The sequence below is a fragment of the Nannobrachium achirus genome (assembly GCF_963921795.1).
Source record: "Nannobrachium achirus genome assembly, chromosome: 8".
In the NCBI taxonomy this organism is placed as follows: domain Eukaryota; kingdom Metazoa; phylum Chordata; class Actinopteri; order Myctophiformes; family Myctophidae; genus Nannobrachium; species Nannobrachium achirus.
Window position 1 is genome coordinate 15,775,028 of NC_137817.1, and position 25,022 is coordinate 15,800,049.

The window sequence follows — 25,022 nt, forward strand, 5'->3', positions numbered from 1 at the left end:
TAATCTTTTCTCTGGTCCTTTCTGGTGTCTTCCACTGTATTCTCTGCTGACTGTCCTTATTGGGGCTTATCTGAAAGGTTTGAAAGTTGTTTTGTTGTTGCGACCAAAGGTCGCAGTATACCATGAGAAATGTCGTAGCTTGTCCGTCAGTACAGGAAGTGATGTCATGTGACATCGCCTCATTAAAAATCTAACCCTGGATATTCATACTGTCACTGTGACATCACAGGTGATATCACAGTGACAGTCCATATATGGGTATCTCTATTATGCCCATATGGAGATTTCTGATGTGATCAATCCCAGGACGGAAATGTTAATATTAAGTCCATATATGTATACTGTATGTATATATATATTAATAAAGGATGAAATAAATAAAATGTCCATGGGCATGTATGGGCATTCCCAGATGATGCCCTGTTAGGGTACCCCCTTATGCCCATATACAGTATGGAGATCCCCAGGCATCAAACTCAGGCCCTAACTCGCCAAGGCCCTGCTTGGCTTTACTAATTAACATATGTTTTATGCCCATATATGGAGATTCCTAAATATTATCAATATTAAGGACATTTTTAAGGATATTATGTTATAAATATTAAGGACATATCTGGGAATGGCCATATTTGGTAATGCCCATATATGGGCATGTTTTTACATAACATTGTTGACTTTCATGCAGGGGTCTCCATATATGAGTAACTGGTCCCATATACATCACTGGCCAGATAAGGGCGAGGTCACATGTCACCCTGAGGTGTCTTACTATTATATATATTTGAACGGTGGTCACACCGTCTCCTAAGAGTGAGTGTGTGTAGCTTTGTTGCTATGTATGTAGCCTGAGCAGGAGCTGCAATACCAAGTGGTGCTGTTGCATCACAGGCATGCACACACACACACACACACACACACACACACACACACACACACACACACACACACACACACACACACACACTACACCACGCACACTTCAAACTTGGTTTGATTTTTTGATTACTATCAATCACACATGAACCCATATAGAAAAACATAAGTTAATTGCCTCCTTGTCATTTTGACAAATGTCGTGTCATGTGCAGAATGTAGAAATACCTCAATTAATGGACCTTTTGCAGGAGTACACAGCTGTCGATCTCTCCCTGCAAGAACATGCATGCGCGCACACACTGTGACACACACAGACACGCACACGCATATATACTGCTATTTCACAGAAGGCTGTATGCCCACCAACACGTCTCATTTTAAAAGTTACTGTCTAACCCTGACAGATGTACCGTATACTCTACATGCACTGAAAACTCTAAAAACTCTGTTTTAATCTTGCGGGGGTCCACACCTTGGCAGAGTAGGTCTGGATGATGGATGGCATAGGACACTGAGTCTCAAGCTGGTTAGTTTCAAGGACCCCCAGTTTGATGTGCATTAGGCCATGGACCACCATCTGATGCAAGCATAGGACCCCAATCTACACTGTAAAATCCTCAGACCTGGTGGTCCCTGGATCGAATGTCTAGAACCATCGGCATAGAAAATGCATGCAGCACCATCCAAACCCTTCCTTTGGATGTTATGTTCTTTTATCTGTTTGTATGCTTTATTTCTTCAATAGGACAGTGCAGAGAGACAGGGAACCATTGCAGAGAGAGAGAGATAACAAGATAAGACCTTTACTAATCCTGTGGGAGAAATGTAGCCGTTAGGATACAGATAGAGCAGGGAAAAGACATCACGCTCAAAAGAAACAGCATCAGTAATGGACAAAATATACAATATACAACACTGTACATAATGATGCAGAGGAAAGACGTGCAAGACAAGACAGGGAGTTCAGTTGGAATTAGGCGTTCACCGCTAGAAATTCATCTCATTAATGGCTTAGAGGGTGTCACTATTTCCCCTCCTGCTGATTGCTGAACACTTTTAATGGACTTTGACTTTAAACTTGACTTTAATTACCTTTGTAAACATTTCCATAGGCCTAAATACTTTATGCTTTCAGTCACTAGTTTAAAGTCTTCCTTCAATTACGATGATGTGTTTCTGTAAATTATAGTGCTATTCATCTCAAAATGGATGTTGAAGTAGGGCATCCATCTAGGGCTTCTACTGGTTCTACTGATTGAAGACCAAAAAGCATTTATGTCTTCGGTTCCATTTCGGAACCGGAAATCCAAACATGGCGAATTTGACTGTGTGTGACATCACAGCTCCCTTCGTCCATATCTTCTTCTTTTTTTTTTGTCTATGGTTGGAATGGACCTGGAGTCCACCCATAGCTCACCAGGAGCATATGGTTTGTGCACCAAGTGGCTGAGTCACCAGGCAGCCCCGTTAGAGTTGTGTTGTCCCTGCGCTGTCCCCCACCGTGCACTGAGCTCCACGTTGGCACCGTGTGTGAACCTTACCTCCTCTTTCATCTATTCTGAGACGCTGGTTCCAGCTGCGTGCCTCAATAGTGAATCACATTACCACCCAATCAGTGTAAGATTTACCTACAGTAAGAAGGCTCCCCCTCCTTTTGTGCTGTGTGTGTGTGTGTGTGTGTGTGTGTGTGTGTGTGTGTGTGTGTGTGTGTGTGTGTGTGTGTGTGTGTGTGTGTGTGTGTGTGTGTGTGTGTGTGTGTGTGTGTGTGTGTGTGTGTGTGTGTGTGTGTGTCTGTGTCTGTGTGTCTGTGTGTTCGTGCATGTGTGTGTGCATGTGCGTGCGTGCATGCATGCATGAGTGCGTCTCTGTGAGCGTGCCTGGGTACAAGACACTTTTTGCCCCCTCATCAATCCGCTCTCAATATTATGTGAAGATAATGAAGATATCTATATACACAGTACATACCGTATCTTCTGGTCTTATGCTGTGTGTGGATATTATGTGGATATCTTGATCTCTTTTCATGTTCTCTGCGACATGCTTATTTAATGTTTGATTTGTTTCTCCCTGCTCTCCCTCTCCCTGCCCCCCCTTTTTTTTCTCCCTTTCTGAAAAATGTACAATACGCAATAAAGCATTTCACCCACTTCTTTACACCTGTACAGTTGGTGAAACTAAGTACTGATACTTGTACTTGTACTACTTAAGTAAAAGTAGCATTACAGCAATGTAGAAATACTAGTTGGATAAATGTACAACATTTTTGGCATCAATATACTTAACTCATTAAAAGCCAAACGCGCAATGTCGCGCGAAAAGTACTCGAGTACTTATAGTGCCGAATGCGCGATGTCGCGCGAAAAGTAATATATTACTGTAACGTTGAGTACATTACCGAGTAGAATGGCCGGATGTCCGGAGACGAAAATCCGTCGCTGATTCATCATCATCAAGGCTCACGAGCACAAAATAGTAATCCCATAACATTGAGGTGGACGGGGGATCTCATCTTTAATGTCCATTATCTCAAAACTACACTTTAGAAGCGAAGATGGAGGCAGATGCTCGCTTATATAACACATGTATAAATACTCCGAGGCAAATCCAGCATGGCTCCACATAAACAACGATCGCTTCCGTCGCACGATGCGATGACGTCAGACCGGAAGTACTTCCGGTCTGGACTTCTGGCCTTCAAAATAAGACAATGGCCGTTAATGGGGCCGGGAGGGGGCACTCTGGACCCCCTAATCCGTTAATGTCCTGGGCTCAGAATGAGTTAAGTACACTACTTGAGTAAGTTACAGTACTTTCCACCACTGCACTGTAAACCAGTGATGTGACCAGGGATGTGCAGAGAACGCTATAGAGGCAGGGGCTGAGATTTCGAAAAGGGCCTTTTGGTGAAAATATTTATTTCACCATAGTAACCATGGTCTGGAGAGGGCACTTTTTACAGATGGATAAAAGGGGCCCTTTATGTCTATGTGTGCCTGGATGTGACAATAAAGTTGATACTTGTTGTTTTTCCCTCCCCAGAAATCATATACAGCTGGGTGTTCAACGAGTTCCCATCGTTTGTGGCGGAGGACAGTCGTCGGTTCATCTCCCAGGACACGGGGAACCTGTACATCTCCAAGGTGCAGCCCTCCGACATGGGCAGCTACCTGTGCCAGGTGAAGAACACGGTGACCAATGCCAGGGTGTTGAGCCCGCCCACGCCTCTGACGCTGAAGACCGACGGTAAGGCTTCTCCCGTCATCTGCACCAGTTATTCTGAAAGCTTTTCATTAAAAGGACCAAACAGTTTGGGACAGAGTTGACCAGGGGTCCCCTCGACGGCACGTGTTGACTAGGGTGATATGAGTTACCATTTTGTCCTTATCAGTCACATGTTGACTAGAGTGATACCGGTATGAGTTACCATTCTGTACTTATCAGTCACATGTTAACTAGAGTGATATGAGTTACCATTCTGTACTTATCAGTCACATGTTAACTAGAGTGATATGAGTTACCATTCTGTCCTTATCAGTCACATGTTGACTAGAGTGATATGAGTTACCATTCTGTCCTTATCAGTCACATGTTGACTAGAGTGATATGAGTTACCATTCTGTCCTTATCAGTCACATGTTAACTAGAGTGATATGAGTTACCATTCTGTCCTTATCAGTCACATGTTGACTAGAGTGATATGAGTTACCATTCTGTCCTTATCAGTCACATGTTGACTAGAGTGATATGAGTTACCATTCTGTCCTTATCAGTCACATGTTGACTAGAGTGATATGAGTTACCATTCTGTCCTTATCAGTCACATGTTGACTAGAGTGATATGAGTTACCATTCTGTCCTTATCAGTCACATGTTGACTAGAGTGATATGAGTTACCATTCTGTCCTTATCAGTCACATGTTAACTAGAGTGATATGAGTTACCATTCTGTCCTTATCAGTCACATGTTGACTAGAGTGATATGAGTTACCATTCTGTACTTATCAGTCACATGTTAACTAGAGTGATATGAGTTACCATTTTGTACTTATCAGTCACATGTTAACTAGAGTGATATGAGTTACCATTCTGTCCTTATCAGTCACATGTTGAGTAGGGTGATATGAGTTACCATTCTGTACTTATCAGTCACATGTTGACTAGAGTGATATGAGTTACCATTCTGTACTTATCAGTCACATGTTAACTAGAGTGATATGAGTTACCATTCTGTACTTATCAGTCACATGTTGACTAGAGTGATATGAGTTACCATTCTGTCCTTATCGGGACATTAACTCCAATGGCACTGAGTTGGCTGAAGCGGACCTTGCAATACTTGGCAAGGTGACTTGCTCGCCTCGCGGCCCGTTCACCGGTGCCTCTCATGGATCAAGTCCTCTTTAGATGGTGCGCCTCCAACAGTTTTTTTGCTGACCCTTTTACATTTTGGGTTTGAGAATAGCACTTCCACATTAATCGAGTGCCTGGGACGGCACCAGACGTGAGACGTTGGTCATAGGCCGTTTGGGGAGTGAGAGTGTGTTGTTCAAAACTGTTTTTTTTTTATTTTTACTGTGTAGGAATTCGAAACTTGACTTTGGTCCATTATATCTCCCCTTTAATAATACACATTTTTATCATTGATTAGTCACCTTTACAACAAGGTGCAGCTTGTAATCATCGGACATCCGTGGAATGAGCAACACAGCCAAATGTGTGGGTAGCGCCGACCAAAAAATTTCCATAATTGTAACCCTGTAACACTGTTCTGCTGGCATTCATTCTTGTTTTGGGCTTCAAGTACTGGCACTGGTGTGTGCCAGTCCCAGGTGTGTGCCAAGCACCTGAGCGTGGGTTCTGCCAGAATTTGGGACCTAATGCTATCCTCCAGGATTACAACGCTCGCCCCCACAGAGCCAGGATCAGCAGAGAGAGAGAGAGAGTACCTCCAGAATGTGGGAGTGGAGAGGATGGAATGGCCTGCCTGTGAGTCCAAACCTCAACCCAATTGAACACTTGTGGGATCAGCTTGGGTGATCTGTACGTGATAGTGACCAACAGAACCACGTTGTCTGACTTGCGACAGATCCTGGTTGAGGAATGGGATGCCATCCCACAGCAATATGTATTGTTTTTCTTTTCCTTATTACTGTGGGAGAGTGCAATATTCAATGCTCCAAGCAACAAAGGTGAATACAGTATTACAGGCCATTTTGGCAAATATTTGGTTGGCGCTACCCACACGTTTGGCTGTGTTGCTGGACCGAAGTCAAGTTTCCTTACTTTTTGTTCAGAGTTATTTTTTTAACACTGTAGGATGACGAAGTAGGACATTCATTCAAAATAAAAATAAATAAAAAGATAAGAAGTTGCAATATGGAGATGCAAGGTTTCTGCCGGACAGTAACGATATGTATTAGTCCATACAGACCTCCCATTTGATACCATTTGGTTTTTTTTTCAACACTAAATTATTTTCTTTACAAAGTTTAGAAATGGATGGATAAAGTGTACATATGGACAGATATACACACGCGGTCAGTTGTTGGAGAGGCTCAAAAGTACTATAAGGCCCCCTAAAGACACTACAAGACTGCCAAGAGAGAGAGATAAAACGGTTAAAATAAATAACATGAATAAAATGTGGAAACGGGCGAGCATAAAAATGTGAACAGTAACCAATAAAATAATAAAATAGTAATAAGAAATTGTCCATAAAAAAAAGCTTTCTCATAAATGTGCGTTTTAAGAACAGATTTAAAGCCTCAATCTGGGCCTTATTATACTGAATAAAAGGATATTTTAACCAATCTGTATGGTAGAGTACAATAATATTGTACTTGTATTAACATATTATGTTAATACAATATAACTACATCTGCAGTGGTTGGAGGTTGTCTCATTTTTCCATTGACACACTTAGACCCTGGTGTTAGATAGGACCGGTTGACAATGACAGGCCATAGGCAGCCGTAGATCCGCCATATTAGCTGTATTTTGGACATGATTGCAATGCGTGAATCCACAACCCACCAGGGTTCAGTTAGATTCTTGTAAAGGAGCGCTTGTTTTCGGTGGAGATGGCGAAGGCGCGCCGTCTCAGGCGACCATGAGCCACGTCAGATACCACCGAGTGAGCGGTAGCGAGCGAGTCGCCGTGTCGAGCGTTGCGGCGGTCGCCTGAGCCGACTCAGCGCTGTTACCGAGCTATATGCCGTTATGGACAGAATAGTCCATAATAGTCCAATAATCTTCGTCCCCCCGACTTTTGGCACCTCTGCGCGGTCCAAGTGGATACAACGGAGCGCTCCCTACCTCCGGTTCAGCCAATCAGAAGCTTCCGAGGGGTGGATCTTAACTGAAGCCTGGAGGTTATTGAATACACACGATTGCAATTGCCTCTTTCTATCGGGAGAGTTGGACTCCCGACAGAGAGAAAACTCACTGACCGTGGCTTTAAAATAATTACATTTTATTACATGATTTCACCAGTCTGACTGCTCATTCTTCCCAGATAGATATACTGTAAATGTGAATGCATTTCTACCATAACACTGCCAGGTCAGACAGGCAAGCATGATGTTTCTTTGATGGCATTTGCAAAGGAATATAATTATAGCTCAAATGTTGTGTCATAGGGAGTCTCCTTGCCGACAGTCATACTGTAGCTGTCGTGTCTATCGGGTTGATACCTTGTAAGTCCAAAGCGGTTACTTTTCAGGAAATGGGTGGATAAAGAACTGTGTTCCTGTGGATCCAAGTTATTATCTACAGGGGCGTCACAAGGGGTAGGAAAGTGGGACTGAGTTACGGGGGCCCAAGGTGGAGGGGCCCTAATAACTTTATCTATTGAAAAATATACAAGCTCGCCGTGCTGCAAGCTTGTAGATCTGCTATTTTTGAAAAGTTGTGAAAATGTGTGAAAATCTTTGAATAATATGTATTTTTTAAGCGAACATTTCTAACTCAAATTTTGCTTCTGGGGGTCCCTGGAACTAAATATTAGATCCGTAGCCAAATACATATCGTCTTGGGGGTCCTTGACATAGGTTTCTTGCACACATTTTCACGATTTTTCAAAAATAGCAGATATACAAGCTCGCAGCGCGGCACTCGGTGCCGCGCTCAATAGTTAACATTCATGGGGGGCCCGCAGTGAATCCTTGTACCCAGGGCCCAGAATTTGGTGTGACGCCCCTGATTATCTAGTCACAAGCTCTTGAATGGAGAGATACAAGGTTTCTGCATGACATTCAAGTCATACTAGAAACGAATATTTTATTTGTGCATAATGTATCTCATCCAGGCATGTGCACACATACACATCAAAGGAGGCTTGAGCCCCTGCCTTTATTCTGTCTGTAAAAAGTACCCTCTCCAGACCATGAAGGCAGTTTTTACTGCGGTGAAAGAAATGCAAATGCCCTCTTTCCATGCCATAACTGAAGACAGCATTCAATAGAATTGCCTTGTCCAACTTTTCCTGAACTTGAACGAACTCAGCATCTTATGTTGAAAGAATTGCCCTATCTGTGTAGAAATCCATGCCGTTACGCCACATATCCATCAGTGACTTGATTATGCTTAGTTCAGTGTGGTATCACGCACCGAAAATAGCCGATATTTCCACCAAAAGGCCCTTTTAGAAATTCCAGACCCTGCCTCTCTAACATTCTCTGCACGTCCCTGATCTCATACACATGTTGACGTTGACATGTTGAAAGTTATGTTTTTATTTTATTCCCAGAGTTTTTAGATAAATGTTTTCTCCAACATAATGGTAAAGTTATTTTGAGGCCATGTTTGTTACTGTACATATTAGGAAGGAACATAATGACAAAAGAAAGGTGTGTGTGGCCTAACGGCCATAAAAAGGCAATTCAAACGAACAACTACAAGAGAACAATGATGCTAATGAACCCTTTGGACACTATATCAATAATGTGACGTTTACAGGGTCACATTATGTGCATGCATGGAACCTGAATACCAATGGATTCAAGAGCCATTCACAGATTAATGACCTAATCACTTAAACAATCACACTTTCACTTTATCCTGTTGCTCTTCTTCAGAGGTGAAGAGGGCTTGCATTGAGGGCTTGCATTGCTAACATTGCGACAATATTGTAGGACTTTATTCATAGTTGAGAATTTTTTATAGCCTATTGCCTGGTGAAAATGAATGTTTCTGTAAACTGAACAAAATTCATGACAAATTTAGTAGGGAAAAGGACACACTAGTTCACACCCGTACCATTATACTTACAGTACAGTAATTAATTGATCAAAGAAAGCAACTTGGACTGACTGACTTCAGGTGTGCCTTGGGATCTTTTGGGTTTGAAAAGTGTGCCCTGGCAGAAAAAAAGGTTGGGAAACACTGGTCTAACCCATCCCTGATTCAGAGAATCAGAAAGTAATGTTGAGGTGACCAGTTCAGTTAGCAAGTTTAAACCGTCATACCCATGCTGATACCGTATGTACTGTATAGGATGTTCTCCGTGCCCCGTGTAGGTTTCCATTTCCGTCCATTGTCCACGCACACTTGCAGGGCGATGACATTGTTTTATGTGATAGTTTTTGCTAGTAAAATACAATGACTGCATCCTAGCTAGAAAGAAAGATCCTAACGGCTCTTCAGTATGCAAATACATCTCTATCTCGCTTTAACTCCGACTCCAAAAATATGATGTTCTTAGACAATCAACAGCCCATATGGGTGCATCTGTTTTTCCCCTGGCCCCTGGCCATTGACAGGTACGGAGGACAAATCGCCACTGTGGGGCAGCAACCTTGTTTCAAATGTGTAGTTTTTTTCATAAAGTAAAGCCCTGCTTCATCATACAAGACTGTCGCACAAAACTATAGTGAAAATAGCAGATCTGCAAGCACACAACGCCTCACGGTGCGAGGCGTTGTGTGCTTGTAGATCGGCTATTTTCACTATTTTAATATATTTTTATATATTAGGACATACAAGGTTTCCACTCGACAACGACGAAATCTAGCTGTTCCCACATTTTGTAATAAACTGGACTATCAACCTGTGCTCCAACCTGCTGCATGTAACATTACATGACTTCATTACGTTTACTGTGTGCGCCGTGCTCTCCTACAAATTGGGTGCTTGTTTTAACATTCTGAACGCGGCGTTTGCCGTAAAGTAATGGCTTTTTTGAAAAGCCACGGGCTCAGCAATGATGTTGTGTGAGAGAGGAATCTGTTTTCTGGTTTCATGAAAATGTCACGTCGTCTTTTTGCAGAGGCAGACCGTAGCATCAGTACATTTACTTGAGTAATGTCAAATACAATACTAAAGGGACTATTTTCAGTATCTGTACCTTAGTATTTAAAGTTGTTTATTTGTTTCCTCTTGCCCCCCATGTAAAATGTCTTTGGATACTCAGAAAAGCGCTATACAAATTGTAATATTATTATTATTATTTTTTATTTTTTGGATACTTATGACGTTGACTCCATTACATTTCAAAGGCAATTATTGTACTTTTGACCCCACAACATTTCTAAGAAGGAAAATGGTACATTATGAATGAACCACTTGAGCCCTATTTCAAATACAGTGAAAATAGCAAATCTACAAGCTCTGGAAAATCTTTTTCGGTGATAATGCATCGATTAAACAGAAAATGCCCCTTTGAAAAGCAATTACTCCAGTACTTTAACCTGAGCACAAATTTTTCTGAGGAACATCCACTTGTAATAGAGTCATATCGTCACTGTCCGGCAGAAACCTCGTATCTCCAAGTTTCAAGTTGTATGTTTTTTCACCAAGTAAAGCCCTGCTTCATCATACAAGGCCGTCGCACAAAAGTAGTGAAAACAGCCGATCCACAAGCACACAACGCCTCGCGGTGCGAGGCATTGTGTGCTTGTAGATCTGCTATTTTCACTAGTTTAGTTCATTTTTAAAACGATAAATACAAAAACGAAAGGTCTTGGACATACAAGGTTTCCACCCGACACCGACGATATTTGACTTTGACATCGAGGACTGGGGTTGAGTGCTTTGTCCACCACTGCGTCACGTGGAAAAGACGAGCATTGGTTCCATGCGTTCCCAATGCATTCTAAAGAGATAGTGAGCAATGTTTTACCATTAGCGCGGAGGGCTTTCTTCGCCCGCAATGTGCTTGGCTGAGACCGGCCAATGGGGAAATCATTTTGTTGGAATAAAATTAACCGAATCAATGGCCCTTGCTGCGGATGGGATTTCACTCTTTTATGCCTATACGTCCCTGGAGCCGAGCCATGGTGGTGTGGAGGTGATGAGGGAGTTTGTGTTGGATTGGAGGTGCCTATGCCTATACGTCCCTGGAGCCGAGCCATGGTGGTGTGGAGGTGATGAGGGAGTTTGTGTTGGATTGGAGGTGCCTATGCCTATACGTCCCTGGAGCCGAGCCATGGTGGTGTGGAGGTGATGAGGGAGTTTGTGTTGGATTGGAGGTGCCAGTTCCACCGACAGGCTTCTTAACAACATTAACCCTGGCCGTGCCTATTTTGGAAATGTCATTATTTTATTGTTTCCTTTCAGAAATCACAGCTCTACAAACTTTGTTTTCTCCTAAGCTCTATTTTTGAATAGGGGTAACATTAGCCAAAAAAATAGCAGATCTACAAGGTCAGACAGCTTGTACTAGATCAGCTTATCTGAGATACTTAAGCGCACATGATTCGATAAAACACAAGACTCACTTCTAAGCTTTGAAATATGTGATTATGTATTGTTGCAACAGTGGAGACTTAATACCAAACTTGAAAAAAAGTGTCTAGTGCAAAAATCACCTTCAGTCTCAGTCACTGAACAGAAGGTGACAAAACCTTTTATACCACATCATTTGAATATGCTTTACTTTGAGGATACATCTTGCATACATGGTGCAAGTCATCGTGAGATGATGGATGTGGAAAAAACACTAACTTAAAGGGGATACACCATGCACAATAAAATATATATTATATTTTATATGCTGTAAATATTGGCCTATATTACATTTTTATTCAGGTTTAAGCCTACTCAGATATAGAGTTTTCATGTTTTGTCTGTCTGTCAGTCATTCCAAGCCTTTTCAGCTGCAATACCAAAATGCCCTTTGTTGGCAAAGGGCATTTTGTCTGTCCCCACCCTCCTCAGGTGGAAACTGAAAACACGCCCATTCAGAAAACCCCTGAAATGAAGGTGAAAGACTGAGTGTTAACGGGGGTAAGGCACACCGGGGAGACAAAAAAACAGAAAAAGTAGAAAATGTTAAAATTTGTGTCGTTTAAGGAAACTCATCATTCTCAGCTAACAAACACAACCTGAGGCTGCTAATTCCCCAGTACCAAAAGGTCACATGCAGGCCCCTCTCCCTCAGTGTAATGGCTAACACTCTACAAAAAACACATTCCAGCAGTCACACAGGTTGTTCAAATGATAATAACACTACGGTGCCCTCCACACTAGGCGCTTTCACCGCCTCCTAGCAATTCATTTTCAATAAGAGGCGGGCGGCTTTTTCGGCCGCGCAGCGAAGTTTTGCGGCGGCGAGGCGAGCAGGCGCAGTCCCGTGAACTCCACCGCAAGCGTGCTCGTTTGTGCATGCGTACGCGGGCGGTGAGAGATGGATTTTGTTCATCTTTGTGAAATACCGCGCAGCGTTTACTCATTTAGCGAGTGTGTTTGTGTCTCACCGCGGTGCGGCCACTGCTGATCCTAGCGGCAGCCCCGCCGGCAACCGCGTACCGTGTGGAACCCCCTTAACACTACTAAGGATTTGGAGAGATGCATGAAGATTAAAAGGTATAGGTATATTAGATACATGTGGATTCATTATTAATCTCCATGTCAAGTCCAAGCACAGTTGCAACTCGCACGTGGGACATATCACCCTTCAAGTCAGTCTGCCAGACATAGCAGCCCAACCTCTTGCATCCAGCAGCCCAACACAGTAGTCACTTTGAGTGGCAGCTAGTTGGGGCAAAATCAGTCCCCACAGCAATATTTAATATTCTGTCCCTATCGGGGATGCACCTCGAACGGCGTTGCGTTGGCTCAAGTGATGGGTGATTTCTCCATGCAGCTTGCAACTCAGGTCTGTTTTACTAAGAATAGTGTTTATGTGATTAAGTGGTTAATGTTTGACTAGACAGAAAGGTGAGAGAGAGGTGACCGTCCTTCCACGCCAGATGTCTGTCATTGTGGGAGGTTGCAGGGGCCGCTGCCACTGCTTCCCCCCCGGGTGAAGTTGTGGAAAAAGGGGGCCTCCTCTGTGGCCAGACGGGCCGTGGGCAGTGGGCACGCGCTAAATGTTGCCAACGGGCATTTACCTCTCCAGAGTTAACCCATTTAGAACGGGTACACGTTATTGTGTATCATTATTGAATGCTTTAACTATTGAAAAATAGCAGATATACGTGCCGCGCTGCGAGCTTGTAGATCTGCTATTTTCTTTTAAATCGTGAAAATTTGACTTTTGACCCGATTCTATAAGTGTTTTTTGAATCCTGTTTCTATGTCAGCAATCTGGCCAGCCATCGTCAAAGAAAAGGTCCTTTTCACTTAACTGGAGCTCAGTTAGTCTGTTCTTGAGAGACTAGTATGTCTGGTTCTCAAACCTTTTCATGTGAAGGACCCCCAAAATTATATGTATTTGGCCACGGACCACCATCTCAAAATATTTCGTTCCAGGGACCCCCCGAAGCAAAATTTGAGTTACAAACGTTTGCTTTGAAAATACATATATTCAAAGATTCGCACACATTTTCACGAGTTTTTCAAAAATAGCAGATCTACAAGCTCGCAGCGCGGCACTCGGTGCCGCGCTGTGAGCTTGTATATCTGCTATTTTTCACTGGTTAAAGCATTCAATAATTCTAGGCCTAAATGGGTTTTAACATAGCTGCCAGCATTTAGCTCCGTGCCACGTCGACATAGCTTCCAGCATTTAGTGGAACAGTGTTAACATCCCCTCCAGCAAGGACTGTCTGTTTCCTCTTCATTTGCATAGCCTTGTTGTGTGAAACGATCCTCAGAGATACCTAATGTTAACGTGTGTTACCGTGCAGCGGCAGGTCGCTGCCCTCATTAAGGAAGCTTGGAAATTAGACAGGGAAGCGGAGGGTCAGACAGTGTGCGTGTGTGTGTTCTTGTATTACTGTACTTGCGAGTGCCAAAAATGTCCCCACAATTATGGTAGAATTAGAGAAATAAGACATTGTGAGGAAAACTTTCCATGCCCACACAAGAGAAATGGTTGTTTTATAGAAGGGGTCTTCAACAGGGGGTCCTCTGAGTTACCCCCAAGATGTAGTAACTCCTCTGAGTTACTACAGGGGGTCAAATCTTTGTGTGATAGAAACTTTTTTTCTCCTTTTTTATATTAACACATTGGATGCCCAGAATGATTCAACATTTAATTTGCTGGTGCCCATGGCAACCCACCATTTTACCTACCTTTAACTGGCGAGAAAAGTAATCAGAGTAAATGTAATCCAAGCATGTCCTGTTTATTTCGCGAAAATCTTTTCTTTCAGTCAGGACCGTTTTTTATCAATCCTAAGCCACAGCGTTTGTGTGACGGCCGGTAGAAGAGGCCGCCGTTTTGAACATGAAAGTGATTTAAAAGCTAGATTAGGAGAAAACTGTATGTTTGTGCTGCAGCATTACAGGGCAGTGAACGAGGCAGACAGCACTTCCCGGTCATGTGATCCCGCGGTGCATTTTGGGAAATGGAGTTTGTTTCATCACCGCGGTAGTACAGTACAGGTGCTACAGTACAGTATAGTTTACTGTACAACGCGGCAAACGCGTCGTTGGGCACACGTAGACATCAAAGAGATTGACGCGTTGCAACCTCGTGGGCACCCGTTGAGTTAACCACTTGAACCCTAGTGTCCATATTCTGAGAACTTTAGCCAAAAATAGCAGATCTACACGGCTATTTTCGGCAAAGAGGTTGGGTGTAGAGGGGAAAAAGAGCAGACTGAAAGTACAGAGTGAAACAAATTGACATGAATCCAAAATACACGGATGATTGTGAAGTCAAACCATGGAACTATATGGAATCTACGAAAAGGTTGTGGTGGGGGTCCCTGCTTCGTCTCTCTCTCAGCTAAGGGGTCCTTGGTCTGAAAACGTTGAAGACCCCTGTTTTATAGGGTTGAGGATGGAATAGGCAATTATAGATTAGATTTGATTAGGTTTAGAGATGGGGAATATTTTTGTCTTTGTGCACATGTTAGTGCAGGTGAGCCGTATTGCTTTTCTTGTTGGTTTGCTTATTTATTTATTTATTTATGTATTTTGTTAACCCATTCAGAACGGGTACACTATATTCTTTATCATTATTTTATGCTTTAACTATTGAAAAATAGCAGATATACAAGCTCACAGCGCGGCACCGAGTGCCGCGCTGCGAGCTTGTAGATCTGCTATTTTTGAAAATCGTGAAAATTAGAATTTTTACCCGATTCTATAAGTGTCTTTTGAATCCTTCTAAGATTTTTTTGAAAAACCCATGTTTCCATGTCTGCAATCTGGCCAGCCATCGTCAAAGAAAAGGTCCTTTTCACTTAACTGGAGCTCAGTTATCTGTTCTTGAGAGACTACTATGTCAGTGGTTCTCAAACCTTTTCATGTGAAGGACCCCCAAAATGATATGTATTTGGCCACGGACCCTCATCTCAAAATATTTCGTTCCAGGGACCCCCCAGAAGCAACATTTTAGTTACAAACGTTCGCTTTGAAAATACATATATTCAAAGATTTGCACACATTTTCACGACTTTTTCAAAAATAGCAGATCTACAAGCTCGCAGCGCGGCACTCGGTGCCGCGCTGTGAGCTTGTATATCTGCTATTTTTCACTGGTTAAAGCAGTCAATAATTCTAGGCCTAAATGGGTTTTAAGCACAGGTGGTGCAAAAAGAAGTGACTTTGTGCTCCATATTGTGGCATGTGGTTATGTGTCACATCAAGCCACCGGGACAAGGAGACGTCCTCTCATCCGTAGCACAAACACGGGCCAAATCAAATCTCCACAGCTGTGTAAGAACCTATTGCACCAAAGAATTTCTTGGCAGCCCAGCTCGCCTCGCGAATCTCACGGATGCTTCGGCATATAACCCCCTCTTTTCGTGTGTGTGTGTGTGTGTGTGTGTGTGTGTGTGTGTGTGTGTGTGTGTGTGTGTGTGTGTGTGTGTGTGTGTGTGTGTGTGTGTGTGTGTGTGTGTGTGTGTGTGTGTGTGTGTGTGTGTGTGGAATCTGGGTCTAAAAACGCTGAAAATTGCATTGGCACACACCTCACACCGCGGCAGAGCCCCGCCGATGCCGAGCTGTGTGTGTGTGTGTGTGCGTTCAGACACTGCAATCAGACACCGCAATCTGTGCCTCGCGTAAAAGTGAGTGATGATCGGGAAGAAGAGTCGGTTCAAGCTGTGCGCGTGTGCGCGTGTGCGTGCGCGTGTGCGTGCACGTGGTCTGACTCTGTTAATCAAAGCCACCTTCATGCATCTGGGCTCCATTACGCCCTGCTGGAAAATATTGATCTCCCCGTCCACTGTCCACGTGGACATGTGATCTGAGACGGGGCTAACCGCACGGCTCAGGATTAAATGTACCGTTCTGGGATGGATACAGCCTTCACGGAGGCCCTGTCGTCGTTGTCGGGGCAGAAACCTCCTATCTCCATATTTCAACTTTGTTTATGTTTCTTCGTTGCTTATCTGTGCCAATGACTGCTTATTACGTTTTTTTCCAATAGCCCTGTGTGCCAATGACGGCTTATGACGGTTTTTGTGTTTTTTACATAGAAAAAAAAAAATATATATATATATATATATTTTTTTTTAAAGATGTCAAAATGACCTGAGATCAGAGAGATGCTTTTCTCTGTTTGTGTGTTCGCTCCCTCGTTTAGCTGATTGAGAAAATGTGTGTTCATGTGTGTCCATTCTAGTGGATGGACACTTTTTTTCATTCAAACAGCTCTATCTCTGGAACCATTTGTCCGATTGACAAAATTCTTTTTGCCACTGAATCACAACAACTGTGTCTGTTTCTGTGGGGAAAAGAATTATAAAAAAAAATCATTTTTTTTCATTGCATAGTAAAGAAAAACATACAAAATCTCGGCACAGCTACCTTGGAGCCATTTTGGCATCTGGCACAGAATGAGTTAATGCCCTATACCAGGGGTTTTCAAAGTGGGTGACGGGGCACCCTGGGGTGCTGTGACGGCAGTCCAGGGGTGCCGCGAGATAATTTGATAATATTTGGAATTTATTTGGACACTTGAAAAAATATTTTGTGTAATTTTAAACTTGAAGTACAAAGTTATTTTCAATCAGTTCTAACCAAAATGGCTATTATCTCAACGTTTTCCTCGTAACATAATCACTAAAATATCGTCACTGTCGTGCAGAAATCTCCAAGTCTTTCGGTAAATCAAAGCCCTGCTTCATCATACAAGACTGTCACACAAAACTAGTGAAAACAGCCGATCTACAAGCACACAACGCCTCGCGGTGCGAGGTGTTGTGTGCTTGTAGATCGGCTGTTTTCACTAGTGAAGTGCTGGGAGTGAAAATTATAATGTAGGGGTGCCTTGGATTAAAAAAAAATATTTATGGGGTGCCCTGAGCCAAAAAAGTTTGGGAACCCCTGCCCTATACTTTGCCTTACCTGAGTCTCAAGTGAAAGTAATGAAAATATCCGATCTACAAGCGCGCAGCGTGGCGAGTAGCGACGCGTAGTGAGCTTGTAGACCGGATATTTCTGAATGTTATAGTTTTTGGACATACGGTTTTGGACATACAAGGTTTCCACCCGACAGCAGCGATTTACTGAGAGGTTGGCTGGTCTATCGGTAAAGCCTAACCTATCACACAGTGGCAGGGTGCCATGCTTAAAGGGAAAGCCTCGCACATTTGATATGCCTTTTAGTTCACTGTTGATGTCACTATCTATAGAAACTATACATCTGTGATCCTACAATTCCCATGATGCATTTCATGGGCAATCACTGGCTCTGCCTCGCCCATTATGATCTATGTATGCAATTGGGTCAACCTGATAAATTTTTTATGAAGTTAAGATTGCTGTTTTACAATGAACACAGCAAAACCTAGAAGGAGTTTTTTCAGTTTTCACTGACACATAATAACTGGGATGGACTTTTCATTACGGAGACACGGTTACATACGTAACCGGTTACGGTTGTATGGCTGCTAATGGAATATGACCTGCACTGAGAACCTCACAGGCACTAAACTAAAACTACAGACCTCTTAGAACGAACTAATCAGACTACTACTAGACCTCACACCTAGGACTCACCTAACTCCTGCTCTTTATGCCAGTATAGGGTGGGATGGCTGAGGGTAGAGGACAGAGTACAGCAACTTGCAATGGGCCTGACTTTCTAGATTCTCAAGGGACCAGAGCCCTGTGCCCATGTACCTGTCAAACTACTTCAAAAGAGTGAGAAATGCCCACGGGCACAACACCAGCGGGAGCTCATTCCCTCCGATTCGACACAAACACTGGGATGAATTCATTCTGCTATTATGCCAAATGTGGAATGCCTTGCCACCAGCCATCCAAAAGTATGACTCCATGCCCTCCTTGAAAACCGCACATGTCCGCAATTGGCAACTGGACCTAGACAAGTCTTCCAGCTTGCCCAAAGAAATGACCCCCACTGTCTTTCTGTAAATTACATACTTGTATTAGTGTGGTTATTTCATCTAGAGTGACCCCAAAACCCCAACAGTCCATTGAGTTCAATGGACTTTTTCTGTAACGTTTTACGTAACCCCAAATCCCCAAAAGTCAATTGTATTCAACTGACTCTTTTCTGCAGGCTCACAACGCATCACAATGCGATGGGAGGAGATTTGAAAAATCGAATTCAAATCGCGAACTACATGGAATTATTTTTGACTGAATTTTACACAAATCCCCTGCCACAAAAGCTTCTCAGATGGTGGCCTGTGGCCAAATGCATTGGGGGTCCTTGACATAAAAAGTTTCAGAACAACTGCTTATATAACACTTTTATTTTTTACACAATTTTGATGTTCCCTTTATGTGCAGCTGAAGTGTGCTCGAGCTGCTGTGAAACTGCTCCATGCTAACTGCTACGTCTCTCTACCTAAAGTGTGAATGTTTAACACTTCACGTAGATATAATTACTTTGTCAAAAAGTCTACTGCCTTTGGAAACATTCCATAGATGTAAAATGGACTTAATTGCTCCCAAACTGAGTATTCATTAGGCCTGATCTTTTTTTTTTTGCTGAGTTTTCATATCAATAATTCATAACAAGTAGGGAAGAAAAACTGTCTTGGAACCTCCTGCAACCCACAGCTCAGGAAAAACAAACAAAGCACAGCAATGAGGTTTTGCTGTGGTTGTGTATGTGTCATAAGCATTTTTGCACTGAAAAAGATCAAGAAGACTGTGGATCAAGATGGTAAACATTCATTTATTAGTTTTTCCTTCACTGAACTTTCACTGAAGTTTTTGAACTTTAACGCTGTGAAGCTGTGTGTTACTTGAGCTAGGCTTAATTTAACCCAAACACATACAGGTGGAGCCGCTGGTTTTCTTTATAAATCAGTGCTATTAAACCCTTTACGCCTGTTACAAATATTGACCCAATGAGAATTATTAAAAAGCACTTTTGACCAGTGTTGGGCAGTAACGAATTACTAATAATATATTACTGTAATATTATTACTTTTTCCAGTAACGAGTAATGTAAGGTATTACTCTAAAAAAAATGGTAATATATAACGCTTTACTCCGCAAAAAAAAAGCCTCGCTACTCCGTTACTAGCCATTTTAGCTGATTGCAGAAAAAGAACAGATCTACAAGACATCAACTTAAATCTACACTTCTACAGAGATGCGATGTAGCTTGTAGATCAGTCATTTGCGCAGTGCGCACAGTTATGACGTTGCTTATGTCATGAGACCAGTGCATGGACCAGTGTCAGCGCTGCGCTGCCTGTCACAGTCACAGAGCGAGCATCAGCGTGCGACGCGCTTACATGGATGGGACATTTACAATCTACAAGCACTCCTCTCGGCCGCGGAGGGGTCCGCGGGGGTCCGCCGCGGAGGGGTCCGTCGCGGGGGTCCGCCGCGGACCGTCCGCGGAGCTCAGCGGGACCACCGTGGACCACTGCGGACTGAGTTGCTGCTGTTAGCCACTAATAGCCAGTTAGCGTAGCCTCCACTGTCTGAGCCCAATAAGCCTCATGTCTGTTATAAAATGTAAAACTACTCACCGAAATAGACGGTTTTAGGGAGTTGAATGCCTACTTTCCTTAGTGGGAACACCCAGAGCCCCTGCACCTCACGTCTAAAATAGCCTACACTTTTTAGGCAGAAAAGAAAATATGTAGCCTATTATTTAAGGATAATATAGGCAGGGGTCTTCAACAGAGCTGAGAGTTTTAAATGTAATAAAAAATAAGCAATGTTTTGTTGGGTTATATATTATATGGCTTAATTATTAATTGATAAAAAATCCATTAAAAAAGTTTCTAACTGTTCCCAGGTCAAATATTGATGTGTGATTAAAATGTGATTAATTGAGATTAATTAATTACAAAGCCTGCAATTATAATTTCTTTAATCGCATCCCAGAGACTCTTATTGTTCCAAAAAATTGGATTCAGTTCTAAAAGGAGCTGGCTAAACAGATTTTGCAGGTAAAAAAAAAAAAAAAAAAAAAAGGAATATAACTTAATATATTACATATTACTCTTGATTCCAAGTAATAAGTAATATAATATTATTACTTTTTCCAAGGAGTAATAAGTAATAAGTAACGATTACTCTCCTAAGTAATATTGCCCAACACTGCTTTTGACTAAACCTCCTGAGCATTTGATCCTCAAACGTTTTTCCGTTTGACTTCGTCATTCTAATCAATGATGGACATAAATATTTCCACATTCACTGGTCAAAAACCTCCTAACTCCACTTGAGCTGGATTTGGGTAAAGTGACGATAATATAATGACTAAGGCTGGGCAATATATCAAAAGAAGACGGCTTGAAATGAGGTATTGGTATTGAATTAACAGACACACTATGCATGCACGTAGCACATGCAAAAAAGCAGTCCATCTGTGGTTATTTCAATAAAACCATTGTTGGAAAATGGAAATTAGGCATTTAATGTCTTTAGTTTATGTGTACTGTGCAGTGTGCATGCATGGATATGCTATTCCTTATCTGGGTTAGGCAGGCAGTGGACCTAAAGCAGAACAACATTAAAAACTATATAATGCAATTGTTTTTACTAATATCGTAATTCAAATATCGAGGTATTCGACAGCGTTATCGAATATCGAAGGCTTTCGTAATATCGCAAATGCCTTAATAATGACACATGCAAGCATCTGACAATGTATAATAGTCTAGTAGCCAAAATGTGAACCCGGACATTTTGAGTACCCTAAAGTTTTATGTTAGAAATGTTGAGTATGGGTCCCCAGCATGTAGAAACTGCCGGATGCTAACTTGTATATGTTGAGCAATTTGCATAATTTGCATAATAAGCCTTATTTAGCATAATCACCTATGGATAATATGTCAAAAACTGATTTCTGACATTTTCTAAATTCAAAATGGCCGCTTTAAACCGTAAATGGTCATATACCAACTTAAATTGGGATGATTTTGATACTTTTTTGTTGATTTTGATTATGAATTAAATTATAAATGTGGTTATTTATATGCTTATACATTATCTGCATTTCAAAAGCCAAATATAGACAATCCACACAAAATGATTAGAACAATGACTGCCACAATAGCCTAGCAAAAATAGTCACTTCATCATTTGGAAAATCAACAAAACATGATCAAAATCATCCCAATTTAAGTTGGTATATGGCCATTTCCAGTTTAAAACAGCCATTTTGAATTTAGAAAATGTCAGAAATTGATTCAGCATCCTCAATAACCCCCAAAACCACTCCAATATTGTTCAAATCAGCCAATCGGTTTTTGACATATTATCCATTATTATAGGTGATTATGCTAATTAAAGCTAATTATGCTAATTATGAAAATTGCTCAACATATACAAGTTAGCATCCGGCAGTTTCTACATGCTGGGGACCCATACTCAACATTTCTAACATAAAACTTTAGGGTACTCAAAATGTCCGGGTTCACAATGGGGCTCTATGGGCTGGCTATTAGACTATAAAGTCACAATACCCACTTTGATGAGGCAGTATTGTGTTGTTTGTTTTTTCATTCCATGAGAAGGTAATATTATGGACTTAACAGTGGTTGGAGAGATCAAGTATTGCTCAGTAGCTCTTCAGACCGGGTAGCCCTGCAGTTTCATGTGTTGTTGTCCACCATATTGTCTCTGTCCGGTGGAAACCTCTTATGTCCAAAAATGTTACTTTTCAGGATTCAAATTCAAAAGTATCAAAAGTAGCTGGTCGACAAGCTTGTAGAACTGCTACTTTTTAATGCTTTTGTGTGACGCTGTAGTATGATCAAGTCGGGTATTCATTTATGAAAAAAACACAAACATTTAGAATTTATGGAGATTTCTGCCCGACTACTTTTCCATGATTGACCAGGGTGACCAAAACGCCTGTTGGCTGACAATGCCAATAAAGTTTTTTGAAGCAGATTGGACACTATTATGCCGTCATCCGATGTTCGGGCATCGTTGGAATTGCCTCTCTCCATTGGGAGCCGTGTTGGGTAACGTTACTTTGGTAACTTGTTGGGTTACAGGATTTCTGCCATTAAAAAGTATTTGTGTAACATCCGTGCAAGTCTCCGTTGACCGAGACAAGCTCATTCATTTATCAGGACAGCTCAAATGCGTCGGATGCATTTTCAGGTCAAGCACAGGGAAATATGCCTTAAAAGTTAAACGACGACGTAACAGCGTTATTTTGGAAATGGTTAAAGTAACCAGGTACTCTAATTTCAATAACGCATTAGGTTACTCCATCACTCAAATAAGTAATCCAATTACAGTAATGGCGTAACGCATTACTCCAAATACTGATTCGGAGAGCTGTCCTAAAAGCTTGTACAAGTGAGTCTCTAGACTTTTGTGCACCACAACTAGGGATGGGTATCGTTCACCTTTGAATCGATACGATACCTTTTTCGATACCTGGGAATCGATACGATACCCTTTTCGATACCATTTTCGATACTTTTTATTTAAGTTTAACTTCAACACGGAAATAGTGGTGACTCGCTGGCTGCTGCGGTAGAGCAGAGGTGATGATGATGATCACACAGTGTGGCGGAGCGTAGAGTATAGACGTTGGATAATCATCATAATAATAAACATTATAGGCTATTGTCGGCTATTGTCCACAGTAACGAGTGTAGCCTACTAAAGCAGTCATTAAACTCTCAGTAGCCCAACTGTTACAGATGCGACCGGCCAGGGGTGCGTTCCAGAGTATAGAAACGAGGTATCGTTCGTTTTTACGTGAACCGATAGTATCGACGACATGCGAGATGGGCGAAAATACATTGAAAAGTATTTTGATACAAAATACAAATACTGGGTCAAAAAATGTATCAAAATACAAAATATAAATACATGCCGGAGATTAATGCAATGATTAGTAATTTTATAGATTGACTGCCAAGTATTAAATTAATTGCCTGTCAGAATTTCGAAGAATAAAGTGCCTTCCAGACGATACGCGGTAACCGCCTCCTAGTCATTCATTTTCAAAGGGAGGTGGGCGGCTATTTTGGCAGTTCGGAGAAGTTTTGGGGCGGCGAGGCGAGCGGGCGCGGTCCCGTGAAATCCCCGCGAGCGTGCTCGTTTGTGCATGCATATGCGGGCGACGAGAGATGGATTGTGTTCATCTTTGTGAAATACCGTGTGTGTTTGTGTCTCACTGCAGTGCGGTAACCACTGACCCAAGCGGCAGCCATAGCGGTGACCGTGTATCGTGTGGAAGGCACTTAACTCATTCTGTGCCAGATGCCAAAATGGCTCCAAGGTAGCTGTGCCGAGATTTTGTATGTTTTTCTTTACTATGCAATGAAAACAAAAGATTTTTTTTATATAATTTTTCCCCACAGAAACAGACACAGTTGTTGTGATTCAGTGGCAAAAAGAATTTTGGCAATCGGACAAATGGTTCCAGAGATAGAGCTGTTTGAATGAAAAAAAGTGTCCATCCACTAGAATGGACACACATGAACACACATTTTCTCAATCAGCTAAACGAGGGAGCGAACACACAAACAGAGAAAAGCATCTCTCTGATCTCAGGTCATTTTGACATCTTTAGAAAAAAAAAATGTTTTTTTTTTTTTTTTTTTTTTTATATGTAAAAAACACAAAAACCGTCATAAGCCGTCATTGGCACACAGGGCTATTGGAAAAAAAACGTCATAAGCAGTCATTGGCACAGAATGAGTTAAATTGACCATACTATGGTGTTTGTCTTGAGCAGGCAGCCTAAATGTTTACCACTGTGTGCCAGTGTGTGAGAGCTCAGGCCAGAAGTGCCTTCCTTCCACACGATACGCGGTCACCGCTGCGGTTGCCGCTTGGGTCAGCGGTTACCGCACTGCGGTGAGACACAAACACACTCGCTCAGTGAGTAAACGCCACACGGTATTTCACAAAGATGAACACAATCCATCTCTCACTGCCCATGTACGCATGCACAAACGAGCACGCTCGCGGGGATTTTCACGGGACTGCACCCGCTCGCCTCGCCGCCACAAAATTTCGCTGCGCGGCAGAAATAGCCGCTCGCCTCTCATTGAAAATGAATTACTAGGAGGCGGTGACCGCGTATCGTCCGGAACCCACTTTACCGTTATCTTCTAAAGGAACTATGGCATGAGACTGAATGCACAGTTGCCTCTGTGCCAATACTTCATAGAGTGCAAAACCCGCTCTGCCAGCCTTATAATAATAACTAAAACTGCACTCTGTCGAGGTGCCAACTTGCGTCTTGTGCACAAGCCATACATGGCCTACTTGTGTGCCAGCAGAGCGCGCCATGAGGTGCGCTCAACACTGGCATCACCACTGGCGATGCCAGTGACATCACCACTGACATCACCAGGAATGCTGTTCCCTCATTGGCTGTTAATGATGACATTGCC

General features: G+C 42.3%; 1 protein-coding gene across 1 annotated transcript in view; it reads left to right on the forward strand.

Moving 5' to 3' along the window:
• The window catches only part of cntn5 (contactin 5), a gene marked incomplete at its 3' end in the record, with an annotated part of 350,866 nt that overhangs the window by 187,614 nt on the left and 138,230 nt on the right, over positions 1 to 25,022 (forward strand). The window contains exon 7 of the mRNA XM_080731735.1: positions 3,916 to 4,119. Coding sequence (XP_080587861.1) covers positions 3,916 to 4,119 — 204 coding nt within the window. The remainder of the gene's footprint in view (positions 1 to 3,915; positions 4,120 to 25,022) is intronic.